At 48.9% G+C, this 26,023-nt stretch overlaps 1 protein-coding gene across 2 annotated transcripts in view; it reads right to left on the minus strand.

The window, feature by feature from the left end:
* Positions 1-26,023, minus strand: part of GTF3C2 (general transcription factor IIIC subunit 2) — a 718,613-nt gene that overhangs the window by 572,930 nt on the left and 119,660 nt on the right. Inside the window, exon 4 of one of the 2 annotated variants that reach the window (XM_078650100.1) lies at positions 12,326-12,420. In XM_078650100.1, coding sequence (XP_078506226.1) covers positions 12,326-12,420 — 95 coding nt within the window. Of the gene's footprint in view, positions 1-12,325; positions 12,424-26,023 lie in introns of both variants that reach the window. The other variant, XM_078650097.1, reaches the window with a different exon arrangement.

The following is a 26,023-nucleotide window of genomic DNA, read 5'->3' on the forward strand; positions in this document are numbered from 1 at the left end:
AAAAAGTTACAGTTGTCGTCGTCGATGTTGTTGTCGACGATGAGATCGTCGGCAGCACAGCACTCATCGTCACCAGAAGCGTAGTTGACGGGATCGTCGTCGAAACCATCGTCGGCAATGGAGATTACTTCATCGACGATGAAGGAGAAGAACAAGTTACTTACCTTCGGTAACGCTTTTTCTGGTGGATACAGTATCTGCCTGTGGATTCCTCACCTTGTGAATATCCCCTTGCGTCAGCAACATTCGGAAATTCTTTTTGTAGCTTCGCGCCGACGTGGACGACGTCACAGAGGCACGACACCGCGCGTGACTCCGCTGATGTCACCGACTCCATAATAGGCCCACACCGGCGTGATGACATCAGTTCCGCCCTTTTTTCCATGCCTTCGAGGCACACGGACGGACAGACATCAGTAGATATATACACAGTACACACAGTACACAAATGACAAGATAACACACAGTGTGAAACCAATGCAGAAAAGCAATTGAAATAAAACTTTTCCTTCAACAATAAAAACATATTAACATCACAGTTACTCGGGTATAGAAGAGTGGACAACGGGGAGGCGGGTGGGTCAGTGAGGAATCCACAGGCAGATACTGAATCCACTAGAAAAAGCGTTATCGAAGGTAAGTAACTCGTTCTTCTAATGGATACATCTGCCAGTGGATTCCTCACCTTGTGAATAGATTCCCACAGCAGTCCCCACTCCCGGAGGAGGGTGTCCACTCCTCTATACTAGAAAGTCCTGAAGGACAGACCGCGCAAAATAGCCATCCCTCCTCACCTCGGTATCCAAGCAGTAATGCTTCGCGAAAGTGTGGAGGGAGGCACAAGTTGCCGCTCTACAAATGTCCTCAACAGGTACACCCCTAGACAAAGCAGATGTTGAAGACTTTGCTCTAGTAGAGTGGGCTCTTATACCCGCTGGAGGTTCCTTACCAGCCAGGGCGTAGCAGATCTTGATGCATAGTATTATCCATATCAAAAGTGTGCGCTTGTGCGCAGCTCTTCCTTTTCTGCAGCCAGCAAATCCAAGAAACAGCTGGTCATCAACTCGACAGTCCTTTGTCCTATCAAGATAAAAGCTCACCGCCCTCTTAGGGACCAGACGGTGAAACTTCTCCTCCTCCTTGGAAGGTTGAGGGGGAGGATAGAAGGTAGGAAGGGTAATAGACTGTCCTAGTTGGAAGGGAGTTATCACCTTAGGCAGAAAAGCAGCCCTGGTCCTAAGAACCATTCTTTCAGCATGAATGGTCAAGAAGGGGGGCTTTGAACTAAGAGCTTGAAGCTCACTTACCCTCCTTGCCTAGGTAATTGCAACTAGGAAAACCGTCTTAAAGGACAACAACCTCAAGGGACAATTATGTAGAGGCTCAAAAGGTGAACCCATTAGAAAAGTAAGCACCAGATTCAAGTCCCATTGAGGCACAATAAAAGGAGTAGGAGGAAATGTATTTGTAAAGCCCTTCAGAAATCTTAAAACAATAGGAGATTTAAATAAGGACAGCTGATCCGGCAGGCAGAGAAATGCCGACAAAGCCAAAAGATAACCTTTAACTGTAGCCACAGCAAACCCTTGCTGCGCTAAAGAAAGAGCAAATAGAAGTATATCTGACAAACGAGCCCTCAAAGGGTCAATTGACTTCTCCCCACACCAAATCACAAATTTAGACCATCTGTATGAATAGATTGACTTGGTAGAGTCACGCCTGGCCGATAGAATGACATCCACCACATCATGTGGGAGAGAAAAGGAATTCAGGTTGTCCCGTTCAATCTCCAGGCATGAAGGTGTAAGGTCTGGAGGTGGGGGTGTAGAACCTGCCCCTCCATCTGAGAGAGGAGATCTGCCCTGAAAGGTAGACAGAGCGGCGGGCACGAGGAGAGGTGGAGAAGATCTGTGTACCACACCCTTCTTGGCCAATCCGGGGCGACCAATATAACTTGGGCCCGGTCTTGGCGAATCTTCCTCAGAACCCGAGGAATCAAGGGTATGGGAGGGAACAAGTAAAGGAGTTGCGAGTCCCAACTCAACTGAAACTCGTCCCCCAAGGCTCCCTGCATCGGAAACTGGAGGCTGCAGAATGACGGGCAGTGAGCATTCTCGTGAGTGGCGAACAGGTCCCCCTGAGGAGTCCCCCACATCCGAAAGACGTGACGAACTACCTCTGGATGAAGCCTCCACTCGTGGTCGGCTGAGAACTGCCGACTGAGATTGTCTGCACGTACGTTCAGAACTCCGGCCAGATGATTTGCCATCAGACAAATCTGATGATCCTGAACCCAGGACCAGAGACGCAGAGCCTCTCTGCAGAGACACTGCGACTCTACTCCTCTCTGCTTGTTGACATACCACATCAATCAATCAATCAATCCATCAAGACATTTGTAGAGCGCACTACTTACCCGGAGGGTCTCAAGGAGCTTGGGGGGGGGGTGTGCTGCTACTGCTCGAACAGCCAGGTCTTGAGCTTCTTCCTGAAGGAGAGGTGGTCTTGGGTCAGGCGCAGGTCGGTCGGGAGGGAGTTCCAGGTCTTGGCGGCCAGGTAGGAGAAGGACCTCACTCCTGTTGTCGTTCTTCGGATGCGGGGGACGGCGGCGAGGGCGTGACTGGCTGATCGGAGATGGCGTTTGGGAGCGTAGAAGTTGATGCGGTTGTTGAGGTAGCTCGGGCCTTGATCGTGTAGGGCTTTGTGTGCGTGGGTGAGGAGACGGAAGGTGATTCTTTTGTTGACGGGGAGCCAATGCAGGTCTCTCAGATGTCCGGAGATGTGGCTGTGTCGGGGGATGTCGAGGATGAGTCTGGCTGAGGTGTTCTGGATCCGCTGGAGTCTCTTCTGGAGCTTGGCGGTGGTTCCGGCGTAGAGGGCGTTGCCGTAGTCCAGTCGGCTGGTGACGAGGGCCTGGGTGACCGTCTTCCTGGTCTCGGTGGGGATCCACCGGAAGATCTTCCGTAGCATGCGCAGGATGTTGAAGCACGACGAGGAGACGGCGTTGACTTGTCTGGTCATGGAGAGGGAGGAGTCCAGGATGAAGCCCAGGTTGCGTGCGCGGTCTGTCGGTATGGGTGCGGTGCCCAGGCCGGGGGGCCACCAGGAGTTGTCCCAGGCGGAGGGCGAGGAGCCCAGGATGAGGACTTCCGTCTTGTATGAGTTCAGTTTCAGGCGGCTGGTCGTCATCCACTCGGCTACGTCTTTCATCCCTTCGTGAAGGTTGGCGGTGGCGGGGTCGTTGGTCAGGGAGAGGATCAGCTGGGTGTCGTCAGCGTAGGAGATGATGTTGAGGTTGTGTTGGCGTGCGATGGCCGCGAGGGGGCTCATGTAGACGTTGAAGAGGGTGGGGCTCAGCGAGGATCCTTGCGGGACGCCGCAGATGACTTCGGTGGCCTCTGACTTGTACGGTGGTAGGCGGACTCTCTGTGTTCTTCCGTCGAGGAAGGAGATGATCCACTCCAGTGCCTTTTCCTGGATTCCGACGTTGCTGAGGCGCTGCACTAGGGTACGGTGGCAGACAGTGTCGAATGCCGCGGAGAGGTCTAGTAGGATGAGGGCCGCTGTTTCTCTGTTTTCCATCAGGGCTCGGATGTCATCGTGGCAGCGATGAGGGCGGTCTCGGTGCTGTGGTTGGCTCGGAAGCCAGACTGTGAGGGGTCGAGGGATCCATTCGTCTCGAGGAAGGCGGCCAGTTGTTTGTTGACGGTCTTCTCGATGACTTTGGCTGGAAACGGGAGGAGCGAGATGGGGCGGTAATTCTTGAGTTCGGTGGGGTCCGCTGTAGGTTTCTTTAGTAGGGCGCTGAGTTCGGCGTGCTTCCAGCTCTCCGGGAAGGTGGCGGTGTCGAAGGAGGTGTTGATGATGTCCCGCAGGTGGGGTGCGATGGCAGCGTCGGCCTTGTTGAAGACGTGGTGAGGGCAGGGGTCGGTCGGAGATCCGGAGTGGATGGAGTTCATCACGCGGACGGTGTCTTCGGTGCTGATCGGAGTCCAGGCGCGGAGGGTGGTGGTGGGGGGCGGTGGTTCCGTCGTGGCGTGCGACGGTTGAGTGCTGAAGCTGTTGTGTATGTCTGCGATCTTGTTGTGGGAGTAGGAGGCGAGGGAGTTGCAGAGGTCTTGCGATGGGGTGATGTCGTTGTTTCCGGCTTTGGGGTTGGAGAGCTCTTTCACGATGTTGAAGAGTTCCTTGCAGTTGTGTGCGTTGTTGTCCAGACGGTCCTTGAATGCAGTTTTCTTGGTGGCGCGGATCAGTTGGTGGTGCTTCCGGGTGGCAAGCTTGAGGGTGGTCATGTTGTCCGGTGTTGGTTCCCTTCTCCAGGCTTTCTCGAGGGCTCGGCAGTTCTTCTTGGAGCTCTTGAGTTCGTCGGTGAACCATGGGGCCTTCTTGCTGCCGGGTCTGCTGGGCGGGGTTCTCAGTGGGGCGAGTTCGTCCGCGCAGTAGCTGATCCACTTCGTGAGGTTGTCGGCGGCCTGGCTGGGGTTCGCTGAGCTGGCGGGAGGGTGCTGGCTCAGGGAGGCGGCGAGCTGGTCGGCTGTGATCTTGTTCCAGTTTCTTCGAGCAGCTTGTGGCTGGTGGTGGTGGATCGTCGTTCTTCTGAAGGTGAAGTGGACGCAGCTGTGGTCCGTCCAGTGGAGTCCAGTGGCGTGGCTGAAGGCGATGTCTTTGCTGGATGAGAAGATGGCGTCGAGTGTGTGTCCGGCGAGGTGGGTGGGGGTGGACACCAGCTGCTTGAGACCGAGGTTGGCGAGGCTGTCGAGCAGGGTGATGGTGTTGCGGTCGTTGTTGTTCTCCAGGTGGAAGTTGATGTCCCCCAAGAGGATGTAGTCAGCGGAGGGGAGGGCATGCGGGCTGATGAAGTCGGCGAAGTCCTCGCTGAATTGTGTGCGTGGTCCCGGGGGTCGGTAGATCAGGGTGCCTCTGAGGGTGGTGTTGTCCGTCAGGACCTGAACCGACCGCCCGCGAAGGGACGGGAGGAAGGCCTTGAGCGCCAGACGTATCGCCCGCAATTCCAGAGGGTTGATGTGAAGCAAGCTTTCCTCTGGAGACCAAAGACCCTTGATCTCCAGATCCCCCAGATGAGCACCCCACCCTAGAGTGGATGCATCCGTTATCACTGTGGCCACCGCTGGAGGAAGTTGGAAAGGCTTTCCTTGAGACAGATTGCCCTCCACACTCCACCAAGCCAGATCCGCTGCAGTTTCTCTGGAGATCCTGATGGACTCCCTGAGATCTTGGTTGTGTTGAAACCACTGCCTGCGGAGGCGCCACTGGAGTGCCCTCATATGCCAGCGTGCATGATTGACCAACAGAATGCAGGAAGCCATCAGACCGAGCAGACGAAGGACCTTCAGGACTGGAATGACCGCTTCATTGGGAAATAAAGAATCATTTCCTGTATGTCGCGAATCCTTTGAGGTGGAGGGAATGCCCGACATACAGTTGTATCCAGTACTGCACCTATGAACAGGTTGCGTTGGGAGGGCACCAGGTGAGATTTGGGTACATTTATTGAAAAACCCAACCTGTACAACAACTGAGTTGTGACTTGCAGATGATGGAGAACTTTCTCCGGAGATTCTGCTTTGATCAGCCAATCGTCCAGATAAGGGAATACAGGAACCCCTGACCTTCTGAGATGTGCAGCCACCACTGCCATCACCTTGGTGAAGACTCGAGGCGCAGTAGTAAGACCAAACGGAAGGACCGCAAACTGGTAGTGCTGCGATCCCACCGTAAAACGGAGATACTTCCTGTGCGACTTCAGAATGGGGATGTGGAAATACGAATCCTGCAAGTCGATCGACACCATCCAGTCTTCTTCCAGCAGCGCTTGAAGTACCTGCGCAAGGGTGAGCATCTTGAGCTTCTCCTGCTTCAGGTAAAGGTTCAAGATCCTGAGATCCAGGATTGGACGAAGTCTGCCATCCTTTTTGGGGATCAGGAAATACCGGGAGTAGCCCCCCTGACTCCTCTCCTGCTCTGGAACCACCTCTATCGCACCCTTTCTGACAGAGCCAGGACTTGTTCCTGCAAGAGCAGCAGGTGGTCCTCCGCACAAAATCCTTGGCAAGGAGGGTAATTGGGGGGAAATTCCCGCAAGGGAAGAGCATACCCATTCTCCACGAGATTGAGAACCCAACGATCCGATGTAATCAATTCCCAATCTCGTAGAAAATGGGTAAGCAGACCCCCCACTGGGCCCACATGATCCAGAATGGCGGATCTAGGGCTGCTTTGCTGTGGTGGCAGGGGGTTGGGAAGAGGTAGGGGAGGAGGAGGAGGCCTGACGACCTCTAGGACGAGCTCTTTGCCTGCCTCTGTACGACTTGTACAGCATATTTTGCTGCTGCTGCTGCTGTGGCTGCTTGTAGGTCCGAAAGGAAGACCTGCCAAAACCTCTGAACCTCTTCCCCGCAGTATCTCTGGACTGTAGGCCCAAAGATCTTGCTGTCGCTGTCATTGAACCTTTCTAAAGCAGCATCAGCCTTCTTTCCAAACAAACCTGACCCATCAAAGGGCAAATCCATCAAGGCAGCCTGGACATCCGCAAAGAATTCAGAGGATTTAAGCCATGCCGCTCTTCTTGTGGCCACTGAAGAACCCATCACTCTTGCCACCGAGTCAGCAGTGTCCAGACCACTCTGAATGACCTGTCTAGCAGCAGCCTGAGTGTCAGTAATCACCTCTTGAAAATCCTTCCTATCCTCCTCAGGAAGCTTTGGAACCAGCTGCTTGACTGAATCCATCAATGCATGGATATAGCGTTCCATAAGACAAGTAGCATTAGTCGATTTGAGCGCCATGCTTGCCGAGGAAAATACTTTCTTCGCAGCCTGGTCCTGCTTCTTCGATTCCTTATCCCCAGGAACCTGTGGAAAAGCGCCCGCAGATTTTTTCGAGCAGGCCGCCTGCACAACCAAGCTCTCTGGTAAAGTGTGCGTGGATAAAAAGTCCTGGTCACCAGGCGCCACCCTGTACCTTCTCGCAACCGCCCTCGAAACAGCAGGGGCTGTAAGCGGTCTTTTCCAAACCTCAGATATAGGCTCCGCCAAAGCATCGTTGAAAGGGAGCATAGGCTCGACCACAGAGGTAGGTGAATGAAGGACCTCGGTCAGTATATTAGCTTTATACTCTGCAGTAGGAAGTGTTATATTCAACAAGTCTGCAGCCTTCCTTATACCCACGTGATAAGGTGTAACATCCTTAGAAGGGGCGTCAGAAACAGAGACCAAATCCTAATCAGGAGACAGCTCAAGACCACTAGCCTCTCTCAGATCGTCGAAAAGATCCTGTGAATCTTGCAGCTCACCCTCTTCCATTTCTGAATCACGGTACCTCTGCTCTTCCAGAAGTCTCTGTGCCTCACGCCTCGACCTCTCCTTCAGGAATGAAGTCGACGGATCCGGAATCGACTCCGCTGGAGCCGGAGCCGGCATCAAACCCGAAGCCGGAGGGACAGACCGTAAAACACGAGGTCGGATCGGAATCGGCGTCGAGGGTGTCGGCGTCGAAGGTCTTGGCGTCGAAGGCTTCGCGGTGCCGAGAAAACCCAAGGCGGCGTCGGAGACGGCATAAAAGGTATTATTATTATTTATTTATCCAATTTATTAAGCGCACTACCACCTAACAGGCATCTTGGCGCTAGTAATTCTGAAACCATGACAACACAGGAGGGAGTTGACAGGGAGGTACAGGAGCGTAAGTCTGGGGGATACCCAGATTGTATGCTAATGGACCCGTGGGAACAACCGGTGCACCAGAGGGGTACATAGCCCTTAAATACACTCCATACATAGCATTCAGGAACTGAGTAGGGTCCTGACCTGGAGCAGGAAAAGCTGGATAAGAGCCCACAGGATGCTCTCGAGGGAGCGGAGTCTTCGCGACTTCGACCTCTACCTCAGGTTGGTGCACCAGGGTCGACGAACCCGCAGGCAACTAAACCTCCTTTTCTCCTTCTTCCTCTTCTTCTCCTTCACCCTCCTGGTCAGAAGAATGAGTCGGAGCCGGAGAAGGATTCGACAACGGCTTCGGTGAATGTACAGGCGAATTCACAGGCGAAGCCTCACCCTCGGAGACTTGAACCTCCGGAGTCGGAGTCTCCACATCATTGCGAAGCAACTTCACCTGCGACTTCGGTCTCGAGCTCGAGTCCTTCCCAGAGTGATGGCGAGACTCATGAGATCTCTTCTTGTGCTTCTTCCTCGACGACCTCGAAGCATGCGCTGAAGACGACCTCAAGTGCGACTTCGAGCGAGACCTCGACCGTCGAGTCCGTGACCTCAACCTCTTCCTGTCCTTCCTGCTCTTCAACTTGGCAACAAGGAGCTTTGCCTCCCTCTCACTGAGAACCTTAGGATTCATCTTCTTACAGGAAGAACATTCCTCGACGTCATGGTCCGAACTCAAACACCAAACGCAGCACTCGTGCGGATCCGCAATTGACATCATCTTGCCGCACTCTCTGCACGGCTTTCAATCCAGTCTACTTCGTGGACATCTCGACACAAAGAAGCAAGAGGACACCGAAAAGAAACAAACAGTAACAAAGTTACTAACAGCTACAGAGGATCCCTCGAAACCGTTAGCGTCGACGACGTGGAAAAAAGGGAACTGATATCATCACGCCGGCGTGGGCCTATTATGGAGTTGGTGACGTCAGCGGAGTCGCGTGCGGTGTTGTGCCTCTGTGACGTCATCCACGTTGGCGCAAAGCTACAAAAAGAATTTCCGAATGTTGCTGACACAAGGGGATATTCACAAGGTGAGGAATACACAGGCAGATGTATCCATCAGAAACTTGCTTTGGAGATGATTTTCTCAACAACAAAGCCTTAGAGACTAAAGCTTCTTAGAGACAGATATCTTCATTCACTGATGAGAAGAATATTTTTCTTTCTCTTTTTTAAGGCTTTTCTCCTCAGAAGGAAATGTTGACTTTCCTTTTTGTGAGGTACTTTTTTCCTCATGGCGAGATTTCTTTGAACCCTTCTTTTCTGATACCTCAGGAGAATCAAGAGATCTTTCTCCCCTCTTTGGGGTTTCTCTAGATGTCAATGCGGTAGAGCTCTCCTCATCCTCAGAGAGAACATCAGATTTTGCCTTCATTTTTTAAAGCCAAATCAATAGTCTACCCTTTCTATCTTTGAGAGTCTTAGTAGAAAAAGTCCTGCATATCTTACAATCTTTTACCTTGTGTTGAGGGTAAAGGCAGTAGCTGCAATCTTTATTTGGGTCTACTGAATGCAGCCTCTTTTTCCACACGATCCACATGACCTGAAGAGGCCTTTCTTAGAAGATTCAGACATTCTTGATGAAATATTGACATAAATTTGAAGAAAACAGAGAAAACTGAGCAGAGCTCAGGGAGACTCCCTTTCACACGACGTGCGGTAGAAAATCTGAGGAACACCTCTCTTTTTTGTTCTTTTGACAAAAGAAGGTGGATAGGCTATGACACTGACTATTCATTGCATAGTAGCCTATGGTAATTTGGTCACACACTCTCACTCTCACTCTCTCCCACTCTCTCCCACTACGACGATGGGGATGATAAAAGCATGTGAATCTATGAAAGATCCAATACTGGAGAAAAGAACATCAATCTCAGTACAGTATTCCAAAGAGCCAAAGCCCAATGGTAGAAGAAAACCATGTGAGGTGGAGCCAGTGTTGGGTGCATTATGGACAAAGGATGGAGTTAAAACAGGTCTTGTGACTCAGACTTCTTCAAAGAAAAACAAGTTGTAAATGTCTGAGCCCAACACTAGATAGCTATTGCCACACATTCTATGAACTATAAGTTTGAAAGACAATTGCTATAAAGTATTTTTTTTTATCAAAAAGGATTAAGTGAACCACCAAAGATTATGAAAGACTTCATAATATCAAAACAAAAACTATGCAACTACGAGAAATGTTTGATTAGGATAAATGTGAAAATCTACAAGTAAAAAATAAAGGGGAGACAGGCTTGAGAAACAGATGTGTTGAAACATACAACCAGTTAAGTAATAACAAATAAATCTGATTAATAACAAGCACTGACAAAGACAACAGGTCTTAGGTTGATGTGCTAACGCAGACAAGGTAAACATATCATGAACTAAAGATCCTCTTACCTTAAATATAGTTCTGTTTTTGTTTCTAGATCAACTAAAGGGAACATTCATTATAGTTGTTCTTAACTTTCAATAACAGAGAAAGGAAGGACCATGAAAGGCTGCCTTGCCCTAGGCCTTCATTTGATAGATCAAAAACAAAAAGAGATAGACTGTCTATACTGAAGGTTCTCTTGCATTCCATACAGTGTCATTTCAAAGGAAAAAATAAATATCCAGCCCTTGCAAATAAATTTGGACCTGCTGGGAGTGAAGGGTGGGGTGCGAGGTGTGAATATATTGCAGACAACATAATGGAGGAAGGGGGAAGGATGAATGAGATGGCTGGCAGGGAGAAGAAAGAAGCAATGCGAAAGAAGGAGGGAAAACAAGAGGGAGATGTGAGGTCTGGGAACGAGGAACGAGGAAAACACAGGAACATGTGAGAGATCCGCATGGGAAAGAGAGATAGAAGGGAACACATAAGAGACCTTAGGACAGGGTACAGAGAAGCACACTGTGGAAAGACAAAGGGACAAGAGGAAGCAACAGAGGGTTGGCAGGCAATAGAAATGAAGAGCAAGAGATTTGAGGATTAGGGATAGCTGTAGGATGCCAGCAAGAGGAGACAAACAGGGAAACAGTGTTGGGGAGCTGATAGAGAGGCCTCTTGTGGTATAATAGTCACTAATTCAGTTCAATGCAAGCACTACATTAGAGAAGTTCCAGAGAAACCAGTCGGAGAAGGGAGACGAGAGACGGAAGATTCGAGACATCACCCCAGGAGGTTGCAGTGCCTGGAGGCCACCGTTACCACGCACCGCCCAGCCACACTCACGGAGGAGGAGTGTGGCTTAGCCAGGTACGTCGGCGTGTGGCGGACTGGATGGGGAGGCGGGGAGTGACTGAAGGAAAGTAGCCGAGGGAGAGAGTCACTGTTAGCGTGCCTCCCGTGTAAATAGTCTGACCGCGTAAACCCTCTCCCCGCTTCCCGCCTTACACGTACCTGCACCTCTCCTATTACACAGTAAATAGTCTTTGTGCACTTGGTGATCCTTCACTCCCAGAGTTCCTTCTTGTGGGTGAAACACCCTGTTAGCAAGTCCCTGACCCTAGTGTTTTTCTCTTCACATGTCCCGCACTGGAGAACCATCAAGAGGAAGCCACACTAAACCTCAGAGCCCGGGAAGACCATCAGCTGCTAAAGGACTTACGGATCCTGCAATTTTGGCCCGCGAGAGACTCACTCTAAGGAAGAAAAAAACCTTTATAAAAATAAAACCTTACCTCCCAAGATCTAGTCTCCGTGCCCCTTCTGTGAACCCGCAACAATCATGTATATATATCTATATCAACAAAGCAAAGTCCCATTACTTCCAAGCCGGCGATATGAGAACACGGACCCAGAGGCTCCGGCAAGTAGATGTTTATTGTTTTTTCGACCTTTTCCGCATTTAGAGTATCAAGTGCCCTTGTTCACACAACGAACACCGCGTCAGCCATTGCTTTTAAATTTGCTCAGTGTACCGCCACCCTGTGGGTCACCTGACCACATGCATAGACATAGTGGAAATACTTGTTAAAGGCAGTGCAATTTTTCATGGTTATAACAGCATTGAAAAACAAAGATACCTTCAAAATCATTTTTCTGGTTTTTGTACAGCATGAATGCTTTGTACCGGACAAAAGTGGCTAGTGCAATCAATAAATATTGTATAAATACATAATCAAATATAAATACACTATAAACACCTGTATATAATATTTAAAACACATAATAATGGCTCTGCTACCTTGTGCGGTACGAGGATAAAATAATGCGACCCTATTACATAAATAAAATGCCTTTAAAATTAATTATGTAAACAATTGATTTGTGCAAAATGTTGTTATATGTGCAAATTCTAGCGGTATGTGCAAAATTCTGCAAAACACGGGGTTTTCGATATCTATCCATTTACCAGCATAAGAGCCTGTGTCTCATTTGCCACTGCCAGTGCATTGATAACTTTTGAATATATATATATATATATATATATATTTACATATATATATATTTATTTTCGTTACCAAGGGCAATAATACACACAGGACAGTTCCCCACTGTTACACTTCCATACCGTCACAACGGATTAGGGGTTTCATACCATGATTTATTCCATTATTCTGTGTGCACACCAGACTTTACAGGAATAGACGAATACAAAGTCAGGCGTACTTACTGCTCCATGGTTACTCTGGAACACTTCCAAATAGGCAGCATGACGGTGTTGGGAAGACCATTTGGAGCTGTTCCTTTCTGTGGGAACTTCAAGTTCTGCTTTCAAAACAATAAAAACAAAACCTGGATTTTTCTCTGTTTACAATTGCAAAGTAATTATCTTGCATTATTTGTTAAACTAAAACAGGCGATTCACTCTATTATTTCCTGTCACATCCTCTTAGCACAATTGAGAGGAAAATCCAAGGTCAACAACTCCATTTAAATAAAAAAAATGAAGAAACAAAAGCAAGATTAAGAAATAATATTGGAGTCTTCTTTATTGTACATCAGTAATTCTGAAGCTGGCTGCTGAAGCTGGACACACAACATGGTTTTAGAAAAAATCATAGCACAGTCAGCTCTGGTGGTAGCAACTTAAGATATACGAGAAATTCTTGACAGGGGGGGACGGTGGCGCTGATCTTGTTGAATCTCTCCGCTGCTTTTGATGCGGTCAGTCATGAGATCCTGGCTGACCGTATGCGAGGTCTGGGAATTGGGGGCACAGCGTTGGAACTCCTGAAGTCATTTTTAGCTAACCAACTACATGTACCAATGGGCAATTTAGTCTCCAGGCAGTTTTCCTTGACATGTGGAGTGCCCATGGGGTCGGCATTAAGTTAAACGCTGTTCAACCTCTATGTTACGTTAGCAGGGTATGCACAGACGTGAGTCCCTTGCTCACTTTGCCACTGGATTCAAGCAAGCCTGGCTGAAGACGGCTGTAATGCCAGAAACCGGTCCTAGGAAGCTTGAATCCGGTCCAGGGAAGGCATGGCTTGGCGGTTCGGACTGGACTGTTCTCATGAGGCACAGTGTCAGACTGATTTGCATATGGCCATGTCTGAACTGGGGTGTCAGAGTGGGCTAAAGAACGGTGATGGATTAAACCCAGATCTGTTGACTGGGTGAGTGTGTTTGATTGGTTCAGATGCTCCGTCCATCACCACCCCCTTTGTACCGCTTTGTTCGCCATAAGTTGGCAGGGTATGCTCAGACGTGAGTCCCTTGCTCTCTTTGCCACTGGATTCAAGCAAGCCGGGCTGAATACGGCTGTAATGCCAGAAACCGGTCCTAGGAAGCTTGAATCTGGTCTAGGGAAGGCATGGCTTGGCGGTTCGGGCTGGACTGTTCTCATGAGGCACAGTGTCAGACTGTTTTGCATATGGCCATGTCTGAACTGGGGTGGCAGAGTGGGCTAATGAACAGTGATGGATTAAACCCAGATCTGTTGACTGGGTGTGAGTGTTTGATTGGTTCAGATGCTCCGTCCATCACCACCCCCTTTTGTACCGCAACCTCTATGTTACGCCACATGCGTCAATTATCAAAGACTCCGCTTTACTTTAGTGTCTTACGCGGATGACACCCAATTGTGGTGTCACTAGCAAACAGTGAAAACAACCTGGGCGAGGCCTTCAGCTTCTGCATGAGCAAGGTGAGCAACTGTAATTGAATGCATCAAAAACCTTATCATCTTCGGCAACATACCCTCTCTTTGGACACCGGACTAATGGTCTCCAGAGCTGAACACACTGCCCACACCCTCAAATAAAGTAAAGAACCTGGGATTCTTGGTAGACAGTGAACTGAAATTCAAGGACCAAGTTAATAAAATTAACTCTGCTTCTTTCTACTCCCTAGGGCTTTAAAAAAAAGGAACATTTCTGCCTCCAGAAATTTTAAAAACAGTTACCATGGCCTTGGTCCTCACAAGAATTGACTACTGCAATAGTCTCTACCTCACTCTTGCATCAGGTGTTTTGAAAAGATTACAGATCTTGCAAAACGCTGCTTCACATTTCAAATTCCCACATACGAATCGGCCAAAGATGCCATTAGGAAACTGCATTGGTTATCAATTAGACAAGGATGTACGTTCAAAGCCCTCTGCCTGGCATATAAATCCCTGCACGGATTCAGGCCAGACCATTTCAAGAGGAGATTTAAATGGTATGTACCAGTCAGAGCACTGCACTCGGGCTCTGCCAGGAAAATGACGGTCCCCCCATTCAGGAAGGCCATGGGGAGGTGGGGTTTCAGGGCTACTGCGATACTCTGGAACAGTGTACCACTGACACTAAAAACAGCCTCCTGCCTATTTAGCTTTTAAAAAGCCCTAAAAACATGGCTCTTCACACAGGATTAGAAGGCATCCTGTACACTCGTTCAAACCCCCGCAGACATTGCCACTGCCTTTAGCTGGACCCCAAAGCACTAAGACGATTCCGGGCAAATTGTATTTACATTACATAATAGTGAAACACCTAACACTTGTAACTGAGTAAGAAAAAGTTACTAACTACTTATAAATGTGAATGTATGGATAAACAATTTCGAAACCTGCTGTGCATAGAAGAAACTTAAATTACTTTAGTGCTCTCTGAAGCATTAGGGCCTTAACTACCCTAACTGCATCAATAAAGTTTTTCTTCTTGACTATGCAATAGTACAAAATGTCTCCGTCATTTGGTGCCCAGACTCACATCCAGGAACAGAGATTCCCAAATTCCAAAGTGCGGTTTTTAGGTATACGAATACGTGGTATTAATTGGACTTTGTGAGGAACTTTGGGGGTACCACCATCTTTACATCTTATTGGTGCTGCTCTATATGGTAGGTTTGCTTTCTAGTGAGAGAGTAGACCTTGGTCAGGATGCCGAAAAGGTCCTGAATGTGCGGTTAGAACACGCCTGCTCATCTACACAAACAGGTTTTAAAAGAAAGTTCCATAGTAACAGCTGTTTTATTCAAGAGAAGCACAACCAATGTTCAATAGTGTGTAGTGGACAATTAGCTGAAAATAAATCAAATGCGCTCGTCTCCACCAGCACTCTCAACATATTCAATAGGAGCAGGTGCACCCCCAAGACACAAAGTAACAACCCCACAGATCTCCAGTTCACACCCAGTGTTATATTTGCTTCCAGCCCCATCTGCATTCCAACTGGTTTCTGATCCACTCCTGTTGTAAACTACCCTAGTGCCTACACCCTATCCTTCCCACCATAGATGTTACCTTTAAAGCCTACCTTGCACAATCTCTCAGTGTTACTCTTTCTCTTCCTTGTTCCTTTCCTGATGTAAATTCCTCCACAAGCAGGTTTTCCATTCTAGATGCCCCCACCCTCATTACTTCTGCTTACCCCCTTCTCTTCATATTGACCAGATCTTCCATTGGTGACCACTGCTTCTGAATCACATAATCAACATCGAACTGCCAGTTCATATCCATTACCAATCCAGCAAGCATCTTCTGCCTCGCCCCTCCCCCAACACGCCACCACCCTCAAAGAACCAGAGGAGCTCTTCTAGCTATGATGGCAAACTAAATCTTCTCCAAGGTGGCTCAAGGTAACTTAGCCACAAAAGTTACAAAATTATCCATGTACAAATCAACAACCTCACAGTGACTTGGCTTCACATCTTCATCCTCCTTAACAGAACTCTCGCAACACAATTCTTATCGACCTACCTTCTAGCGGTTGCACCAGAACAGACTATCATTTTCACTAAAATAATAAGGGCTTAAACATTTCCTTAATCCTTGTACATATTTGCAAGGGAAAAGCAATCAAATTGTGTCAGCCAGCCATCACTCACTTCACCACTAAGCTTCTCAATGCATCATAAACTGGCGGTGTAGAACCTCAGATGTCACGAATACTACAATACCTTTTCACATAGAAAAAACTGTGGATCCAGATGACTTTAAATACTTGAGGAGAGTCTTCAGCCTTCATTGTTACAAAAAGGTTCTTCAAACAATTGCAATCTCTGCTCAGCTGGAACTTAACAATGATTGCCAAAAGGATTTCCTTTTCTGTCTAGGTCAATATGAACATCCTATTTCATAAACTCCAGCCAAACAGTTGTAGTGAAGTTCCTCTTTCCCCTTATAGGCTCTGCGCATTGTAATATACCTTATAGATTTGGCATAGGACTCAGATCAGTATGCCCCTATCGATTATATTAAACTTAATTACTTTGTGTGCCAGCTAACTCAGAGGCCACTAGAAACTCCTTGTAAACAAGAAGGGAGTCGTTTCTGGCAACCACATAAACATGACAATTTTGTTTCCCTTTAGGGGGGCGTGGCTAGCCAGCCACGATGGCGGTCGGAGGAAGCTAGTGCTCCGGTGCCGCCTGGGGGTTGCTACCTGCGACACGCTTCTGGAGGGCCCCGGGAGATCCCAGCGGAGAGGCCTGGACGGCACTACCCCCCCCCCAGCGCCTCCGGGCGCTATGTGGGAGAGCTTGGGCCTGCTGCGGCCTACTCCCTTTAACAAAGCCGGGGACTGGCGTGCTGACTGGGCCCGGGCCGATCAGAGTGTGCAAAACCGGAAGTGCCGGGTCTCGGGCCCGGTGATCCCGCGACGGCGCTCGGAGCATCGGAGCGCCGTCGGAGTGCGGTGCTGCCTTCGACTGTGCCCCTGCTGACCAGCCGCCCGGTGAGAGGACGTCACTGAGGGGCGGCTGGTTCAAAGAATCTCGACAGACGCGGCCGGCCGGCCGGCCCTGCTGGTGGCCGGGGCTCGGTGCCCTGCTGGCCTGTGTGGCGGCCTGAAGACCTGGAGCCGGAGGTAGGTGGGTGAGGCTGGCGATACTCAGGGGGGGCTCTCTTCCTTTTCCCAGCCCCCCCCTTCCTCCCTCTCCCCTATTGATACGGCGCTGATGGAGGCCCCCCTGCCGGTTGGTGCTGGTGGACACAGCATAGTAGCTCATAACTTAGGACAGAGCTGGGGCATGTAAGAATCATGGGTACTGCATTGGAGTGTCGCAGTTCTCCCTCTCCCCACGTCCCCTGAGGGTGCACCTTGCAGGATCACAGGCCTGCGACACAGTTGGCTATTCTTTGGACGGCGGGCAAGTACTCCAAAGGCAGAAGAGAGCGGCTGTGAGCCCGTTAATGTGCGGCACTGATGCAGGACTGTAGTGGGGACCCTAGCGCTGTGCCCTATGCCTTAACATAACAGAGCCCGTGGTGTGGTGGGGGAGTGTGCTGAACGCACGGACAACCTTGGTCAGCAGTGCCTGGGCTGGCCAACTCAAACGTGCAGTGTGTTGGTGTCTCAATTGGACGGGCCATGGTCCGGAAAGAGGCGAAGGCGATGGAGGGCTGGGATGGCACGGCCGCTGTGCAGCAGACGCAGGACACTGTGGATGGAGGGGCACTGTCTGGAGCAGCTGCATCGAACCCCGCCGGGGGACACCAAACAGACAAACTGGATTTGATCCTAAAGGAGATTAGGGAATCCAGGTCAGCAATGGAGTTACAGCTAGGGGCCCTTAACACCAATCTCTCCTTGCTCAAAGCGGACCACAATAAACTGGCTGATAAAGTTAAGATCAGGGCATTGTGGTGGCAGATCTCACACCAACAGTGGCGGAGCACACTACATCTATTCAGTAGTTGCAACAACAGGTTGCCTCCTTGATGGACCGCATGGAGGATGCGGAAGGCCGTATTCGACGCAACAACATCCACGTCATTGGCCTTCCGGAGCGATGTGAGGGGACGCACGCTGCAGATTTCATGGAACAATGGTTCCGAGATTATGTCACCGAGCACACCGCATCCCCACTGGAAGGCCTAGACCGGGATGCCCGCCCCGCCCTCTGATCGTAAGGATACTTAACTATCGGGACAGGGACATACTCCTGCAAAAGGCAAGAGAGAAATCACTTATACAATTTGAGAACCGCCGCATATCTCTGTACCCAGACTATACTAATGTGGTGCAAAAACAGAGATCCTCATACCTGGCAGTAAAGAGGAAACTCCAAAAGGCCAAGCTGAAGTACGCGTTGCTATTCCCTGCCCGATTAAAGATCGTGTATGACAAAACAAACGCACTTCTTCGAGAGCCCCACAGATGTGGAGGAGTGGCTCGAAGTGATGGGCATCGAAGGTGGTCAGGAGGCGACTCAGGACACATCCGCTGGCAGATCTCGGACCGGCTCGGATCATGGAGCTGGGAATTCTCCAGCTCTGGGGAGGAGATCGGGACGACTCGGACCATCGCCGGAGCAGCAAAAGGATGACCAACTGGGAGCTATTGAACTGGTGGGCAACTTTCGGGAAGATCAAGAGAAGATCAACACGGACACGGACGACAGCACGATCCATTCGGACTCGGAAAACAGCGTGCTTTTATTCCCAACTGTAACGCCCAGAGAGGCAGATGACATATTGGACAATTAAGAGTCTCTGAATCCCGGCTGGGAGCAGATGGCTCGCCCGAAGAGCTCTGATATCCTTTTTTCTGTGACATCTAGCTGATGCTTGTAGATGTATAATGTGGGAGGGACCAGGGGGGGGGGACGGGGGAAATATTTCTAGTTTAGATCTTACGAGGTGGGTCCCAGATATATTGGATTTAAGGATGTGTATATAAGGAGGGTGAGGCCACCTTGGCTGTTGGGTCCCGATAGACACTGAAGTTCCCCTATTAGGGTCCTCCGGAAGATCACTAAGAATATTCTCCTGACAATGGTACCCCTGGGCTGGCACACCGTTGAGCCAGCTTCACCTAAGTGAACAGTTGTAATGACAAAGACAGTGCTTGGCCGCCCCCCCACTGGTGCATGCAGCAACTGTGTTTGGATCATGTTGTTCATAAGTTTTATGTTCGGCTCAGCCGTGTTGTTTTGCTGCGCCAAGTTAGTTCAGCATTCAGAAGGGAATGTAGATGGCTCCTGGTTAACACTCATATTATACTTCGGGATGGTAACACTAACCCTCCGAGACTGTTTAGATGGGGATCATGGCTGACACAACAGGAACCTACAGATTCACTAACTGGAATGTGCGTGGGCTCGGTGCAATCCAGAAGAGGCATCAAATTCATGCATTTCTACTTCAACAGCACACACAGATCACATTTATGCAGGAATCCCACCTAACGGCATTTGAAGCTCAGACACTGAGAAAGAGGTGGAGGGGCACAGTTTACTCCACGTCCTACTCCGCCTTTTCCAGAGGGGTGACCATATGGGTCCAACATGGGACACCCTTTGTAGAGATAGACAGAAGAGTGGACAATCAGGGGAGGTACATCATGGTGAAGGGTACACTGGATGGCACACTATTAGTGATAGGCAGCATATACACCCCGAACTTTGACCAAGATACATTTCTGGGTGAGGTAGGGCGGGCACTATCGGACTGGACGGCCATCCCATGGGTTTTAGGCGGTGACTGGAACATGGTATTAGACCAGACTGTGGACAGATCACACACCCCGCTCCAGACGACAGGGGTAACCAAGCTGGCCGAGACGTTTCGGGCCTGGGCGGCGGGATGGGGACTGGTGGACACCTGGCGAGACATGAACCCGCTACATAAAGAGTACTCATACTACTCCCCAGTGCATGACCTACACACACGAATTGATAGATTTCTGTGCTCCAGATCCCTAGTGACTAAGACTAGTAACATGGATTACCTAGCCAAAACATTCTCAGATCATAGACCTCTAACACTTGACCTCCTATGGGGTAGAGTGCCGTCCCCGGTGCCCACCTGGAGACTTCACCCTCAGCTGTTGGAGGATGGTCCCTTCTGTACGTCCCTGTCTGAGGCCTTAACTAATTACTTCCTTGAAAACTGGGACTCCGCCACGTCACACCTAGTGGTGTGGGACGCTATGAAGGTAGTAATACGAGGTGCAGCCATTGGTCAGTTAGTAGGGGCTCGACAGGAGATCCACAAGAAACTCTGTGATGTAGAGAACCGACTGAAAACACTGGAGAGGGAGGCAAGTTTGGATCTGGGGAAGAAGGGAGAGCTAAGAGCCGGATAAATAGATAATGCAGAAATCTTAGAAACTCTGAGGGTCATTGATAACAAAGATTATTTACGGCGTCAACATGCTGAAGCGGACAGGTCGGGCGCCCTGCTGGCCCGACTGATACGGGACAGCCCGAAACCCCCAGTGATTACCCAAATTCGGGACAGATCAGGCCACATAGTACGTACACAGTCCGAGATTAATAGGGCATTCCACGACCATCTGAAAGCGCTATATGCACCCTTCCCCACAGAATACCCAGACCGCCTGGCGGAATTCCTTTGGGATCTGCCCTTTCCGACTATCAGATGATGTACAGAGAGAGGAGGGGGGCCCTATCACACAACAAGAAATTCGAATTGTCATCCGATCCTTCAACCGTAAAAAGACACCGGGTATAGATGGACTCCTGGTGGAGTTTTACCAGACTTACACTGACGTCCTAGTGCCTATACTGGAAGAAATATACCGGGAGGCATTCGAGGCAGGCCACTTGCCCGCATCAACGATGCAAGCCCTGCTCATATCCATACCTAAGCCTGGGAGAGATACACTTGACCTGACTAACTACAGGCCCCTGTCAATGCTCTCAACAGAGTATAAGATTCTCAGTAAGGCCATTGCCCTGAGGATACAACCTCATCTTTCCGCCCTGGTGCATCCAGACCAGTGTGGCTTCCTCCCAGGAAGGAACACCTCCCAAAACACGAGAAGACTCCACGCCCTTATGACAGCTACGTCACAGGAACATACTCGGGCAGGATGTATAGCACTGGACCTCAAACAAGCGTTCGATTCATTATCGTGGACGTTTATGTTCGAAGCATTGCGGCGCTTCGGTTTCTTAGAGTCCTTACTAAAATGGGTAAGATTACTATATACAGACCCCTCGGCCCGAGCGCATACGGGCCGGTACATCTCAGACAGCTATTCGGTGCACAGGGGTACACGACAGGGCTGCCCCTTGTCGCCTATTCTGTTCGTATTAGCACTGGAACCCCTGGCCATAGCCATTCGAGCCCCAGGAGAACAGATGGGAATTTCAATAGGAGGAACCCACAATCTGATATCGATATATGCAAACGATATCCTATTGTACCTTCGGGACCTAGAAGGAGATCACTCCACCATATCTGACGTTTTGGGCAGCTTCAAGAGGGTGTCGGGTTTAGCTATTAACCCTGGAAAATCCAACGGATTTTACTTCAATGACCTGCCGCACCCTAACTCCCTTCAGTTTGGAGGATACCAGATCCCGGTAGCCCAGACCACGTTCAAATACTTGGGTATACAAGTGTATAGATTGCCTGAAGGTATAGATTGCCTGAAGACCAAATAGAGGGTAATGTTAAGAGAGCAATTGCCGGCCTCCGCAGTAGGGTTTTGGACGTCCCTGCCCCTGTCTGTAATGGGCAGAATCGCCATTTCAAAGATGGTTGTGCTCCCTCGCATATTATATTATTTTGTTAATTTACCGGTCATTCTTCCACTACAAATTTTTAATGCATTGAACACGATTCTGATAAATCTTATCTGGGGAACCGGGCGGAGACGTATCAGTCTCAGAAAGCTCCAACTGGGAACTAGATTGGGAGGCCTGGGAGTGCCAGATCTTCGGGGATCTTATTATGCAAGTCGACTACAGTGGCAAACGAGATGGGTAGCAGGAAGGAACCTGCATGAAATAGGCTACACGAAAGAAAAGCTAGCGCGGGGAGAATTGCATTCCATGTTATTGCCCAGGGGTAGACCCCCTCTGGATTGTCACCCGCTACTACATACAGCCCTGATGTGCTGGAGAAAGGCAATAGCCTACACATCTACGACTGTACCTTTCGCGGAGAACGTTCCTCTGTTGGGCATCCCAACGACACAGGGCAGACTCACCCAACGCAGATTGCGACCCTGGACAGGGGCTGGAGTGGTAGACATAGGGGCATTCTTCGGAGACGACGCCCTGTTGGACCACGACACCTTCGTACAAACCACGGGTGCTCCCCAGAGGCTATACCTATTACAGGCCACGGTATCGCATTACATAAGACAAACCTGGGCTCCACAGAGGCTGAAACCCGCACAACACGAACTAGTCCATTAACTAGACTATATGGGCACAGAGGACACCTGGTATGGTGGCTTTACACAGGAATAAGAGAGCAGGCGGCTACCCCACTCAAGATATTTGGGTACAGGACACGGGGGAGGCACTGACGGACAGAGACTGGAAAACTATTCTCGAACACCCCAGGAAGGTATCGAGGAATGTTAAATTCAAATTTATACAAGTCATGGTCCTACATAGGGCGTACCTTACCCCCCAAAGGCTGCATAGATTGTTCCCAGACTCCCCTCATTACTGCCCCCGATGCAGGGAGGACGAGGCAGGCCTGCTGCATATGCTGTGGGCATGTCCACGAATACGAAGTTACTGGGCAGGAATATGCCAGGTACTGCGTACAATCACAGCCCTGGCAGTACCAGAGGAAGCTTCATATTGTCTGGTGGGGTCTCGTAAACGGCCTAAAACTCATAAGGCTAAACTGAAATTTTTGGACCTGGCTCTGATACTAGCGATTAGGGCATTAACAATGAGATGGAAGTCCCCTAGATCCCCTGACATAACATTATGGCAATCCGACCTCCTGAGGTGGGGAAAGGTGTGAGTGTGGTGCTGAGACGGGAGGAGGAAAGAGGGCAACGAAAATATCCCGTGGCACAAGAATGGGAAACTATGCTGCTGGACTTGGAAAGACTGGAACTGACGCCAATGCAGTTAGATGGGAGGTAATTGGTTGAGGAGTACAGGATGGTTTGATGGATGTGGTCTGATAATAAAGCCCACGAGCACACTGATTCTCCGTTTTTTATCCCCGCAATGTACAAAATTGATATTACCCTTTTGTTACAGAGTGTTGATGCCTGAATTTAATACGACCCGGAGACATGTTGGGTGGGGGTGGGAGTTCTGGGGTGGGAGGAGTGGACAAGGGGTTTGGTCCATTTCAGTTGTAATTGTTGTAAGCCTATTGATAAAATATCGAAATGCTAAAGGAAGTATATGTAATTGACTTTGTGATATTGCACAGAAGAAATACTAGAGACACCGCATAGTCAGTTTCTCTTCTAGATACTGTATATACCAAATGGTTTTTACTGGTACCGGATAGGCTCAGTTGGGGAGAAAAAGTGAAAATGACTTTTTTGTATTAAGAAACTGTGATGTATGTAATACTGTGCAGTCACGAATAAAGAGTTTTAAAAAAAAAAAACGTTGTTTCCCTTTAGAATCAGAACACTCTCAGAATCGTGGAAACAACAGATAACAGTTTCACTCAGTCAATCGTGCATGCTTAGTTTCTTCAGAGTTGCACAAAGAATAGACGGCGTTTCAATAAAAGGATTTTTTGAACAGTCTTGTTTCTCGTGTAAGAGAATTGAGCTGTTACAATCTTAAGACAGTATGCGAGATATATTATGTACAGCGTAAGCACTAGAAAGAAATTATACTGTGCTAGCATTATCTTTTAGCTATGACACATATATTCATATACATAAATAACATAAGCTAAAAATGCGAGGACTCATCAGATGCTTCTCTAACTAGTTCTACTCCAGTGTACCGAACATAAGTGTAGTACAAGGTGTGAAGTAGGTGATGTATTCTACAGTATGGTATGCTATAGTCTGGTAGAGTATAGCATGCCAAGTTTGTATGACAAGTTTGTATGCCAAGAGTCCCTCTAGGTTCTAGTCAGCTCCATACCTTGAGAATGAGAGAGGTGGGAATCTCTTTCTGGGTCTCGAACTCTAACACCCGCGAAGGGAGTCAGAACGCTGGAAGCTGGAAGCTGGATTCTCTGCGAGCAGGGATGACAGCGTTTCTTGACGGTGCGTCAGACCGGGACACGGGCTCCTCTTAAGTCGAGGTCTCCTCCCACTTGCTTGGGCAAGGGAAGGTAGATTTATACCTGGTAGGTGCCTTGGAATATCAGCATTGACGTAAAGTCGGGCAGAGGAAGAAGTCAGAAATTAACCATTAAGGAATAGCGGTTCGTGCATAATAAATGAGTTCTTGGAGAAATCAATAATCCTGTGCTAGGGGAAACTCCCAAGAGCTTAAGGGTCTGGTCTCTAAGAACTCATTGTGACGTTGGGGTGGACGGATGTAGTTGACCATGCCTGTATTTGGATAGCATGGCTAATGCCTAAATAAGGATTGGGATCTTATATCTATATAAGGGCAATGTGAATTGGGCATATATAAAGACATGTTTCAGGAAAACCTATATACGGACACCTAAAGCGGAATACAACCCAGTCACACTTCCACAACACAGGGACAACACTCAGACTATAAAGGAAAATGGAGGCTTATTTACCAAATCATTAATGTCCCATAAGATGTGCCTAAAGGTTCACGTATATCAATTAGAGGTATCATATGTGCCTCTGTATTTAAGGTTGACAACACACAGGGAAAGCCTGTTTTGCTTTATAGGTTTGTCTCTTCCACTCCTCAACAACCAAAAAACATTCTGACTTTGATAAATCCTAAGATGATGCACAGTAGTGAAGGAGGACAAAGTAATAAGGTAAGGGGCTCAAATAAGGTGTTTTTACATTTAACATGGAAATTCCCAAAGAAAACTTTCTATGTTGTAGCAGTAAACCGCGTTTCACTCCCTTGATGGTGGCTCAATGCACATCAATTTAATCTCACCAAAAGGTTCCCTACTAAATGCCTCAGGTAGACTGGCAGAGGAAGCACTTCTGCTGCCACAACTGTTATTGATTTCAACTTAGGACACCACACGAGCACCATGTGCCGACGTCAACAAGTGGATTACTCACAAGCTACTGAAGGAAGTTGGAAAAGAGCTGCTGCATTTTGACCTATAGGTTGGTCCGAAGTCAAAGGAAAGGTAGTGCTGGAAAGAGGATACACTCTTCTCTCCAGTAATACTGCCTGCAAATAATTTGTGCTCAAGTATTGACTATTACCAAGCAAGATTCAGCTACAGACCACCAGGGATGATTTGTTGGTGGAGATTTGCCTCCAATTCAAAAGGTCTTAGCTCCCCAAAACTAGGAGATACCATCAGGATTTCTGAAGGGTGAAGACACGAATGGGGATTAAAATATTTGGAATTCTGTCTGATCAATGAAGCTGGGGGCACAACCCCTCTCTCTACTATCAGCCATCTTAGGGGCAACTGGGTGCTGTTTTTCCTATATCTTTCTTCCTGGGGAAAGGGAGGGGGGGCTGAAAGACATCACAAAATATTACATATAATGAAGTAGGATGTCAGCTATTTCTGGTATGGGGCATCACCTGCACCTGCAAAACACTTTTCCATCCTTCCGTGGGCATATTATAGTATTCAACCCAATCTTCCCCCAAGAAGACTGGAAAGTCCCACTAGACTCCAGGTATTAAGCTTGTTAGCATACAAAACGTCTACAGATAAATGAAGTGGAGTTCCAGCTCTCTGGGCAAAATCCCTTACAGCCACATAAGCTTATTGGGAGTGGGGGAGATTCTGTCACACCCACCCTGTCTCCAAGGGTCAGAAAGTCTGACAATCACTGACCCTTTTCTGATATCGTAGCCTGCTCTGGAGTCTGGAAAAGGCAGACACCTGTTCAGCAATCCTTGGCGTCACCGACTTGAAGGAAGCTGGAAGAGGAGATAGCAGTGTTTGGGTTTTACAGCATGATTGGGCCGATATGTTCATTTGTGGGCCGGAAGTGTTTGAGGTGGGGAGCAAGGAAAAAGAACAGTGAGTGAGCACGGGTTTTGCCTTGAGAAAGTGTGTGTATGAGTTTTGTTGTGTTGCCCTGGTGTGCAGGTAGCTGCAACCCAA

The sequence above is a fragment of the Lissotriton helveticus genome, chromosome 6 (genome assembly GCF_964261635.1).
Source record: "Lissotriton helveticus chromosome 6, aLisHel1.1, whole genome shotgun sequence".
Lineage (NCBI taxonomy): Eukaryota > Metazoa > Chordata > Amphibia > Caudata > Salamandridae > Lissotriton > Lissotriton helveticus.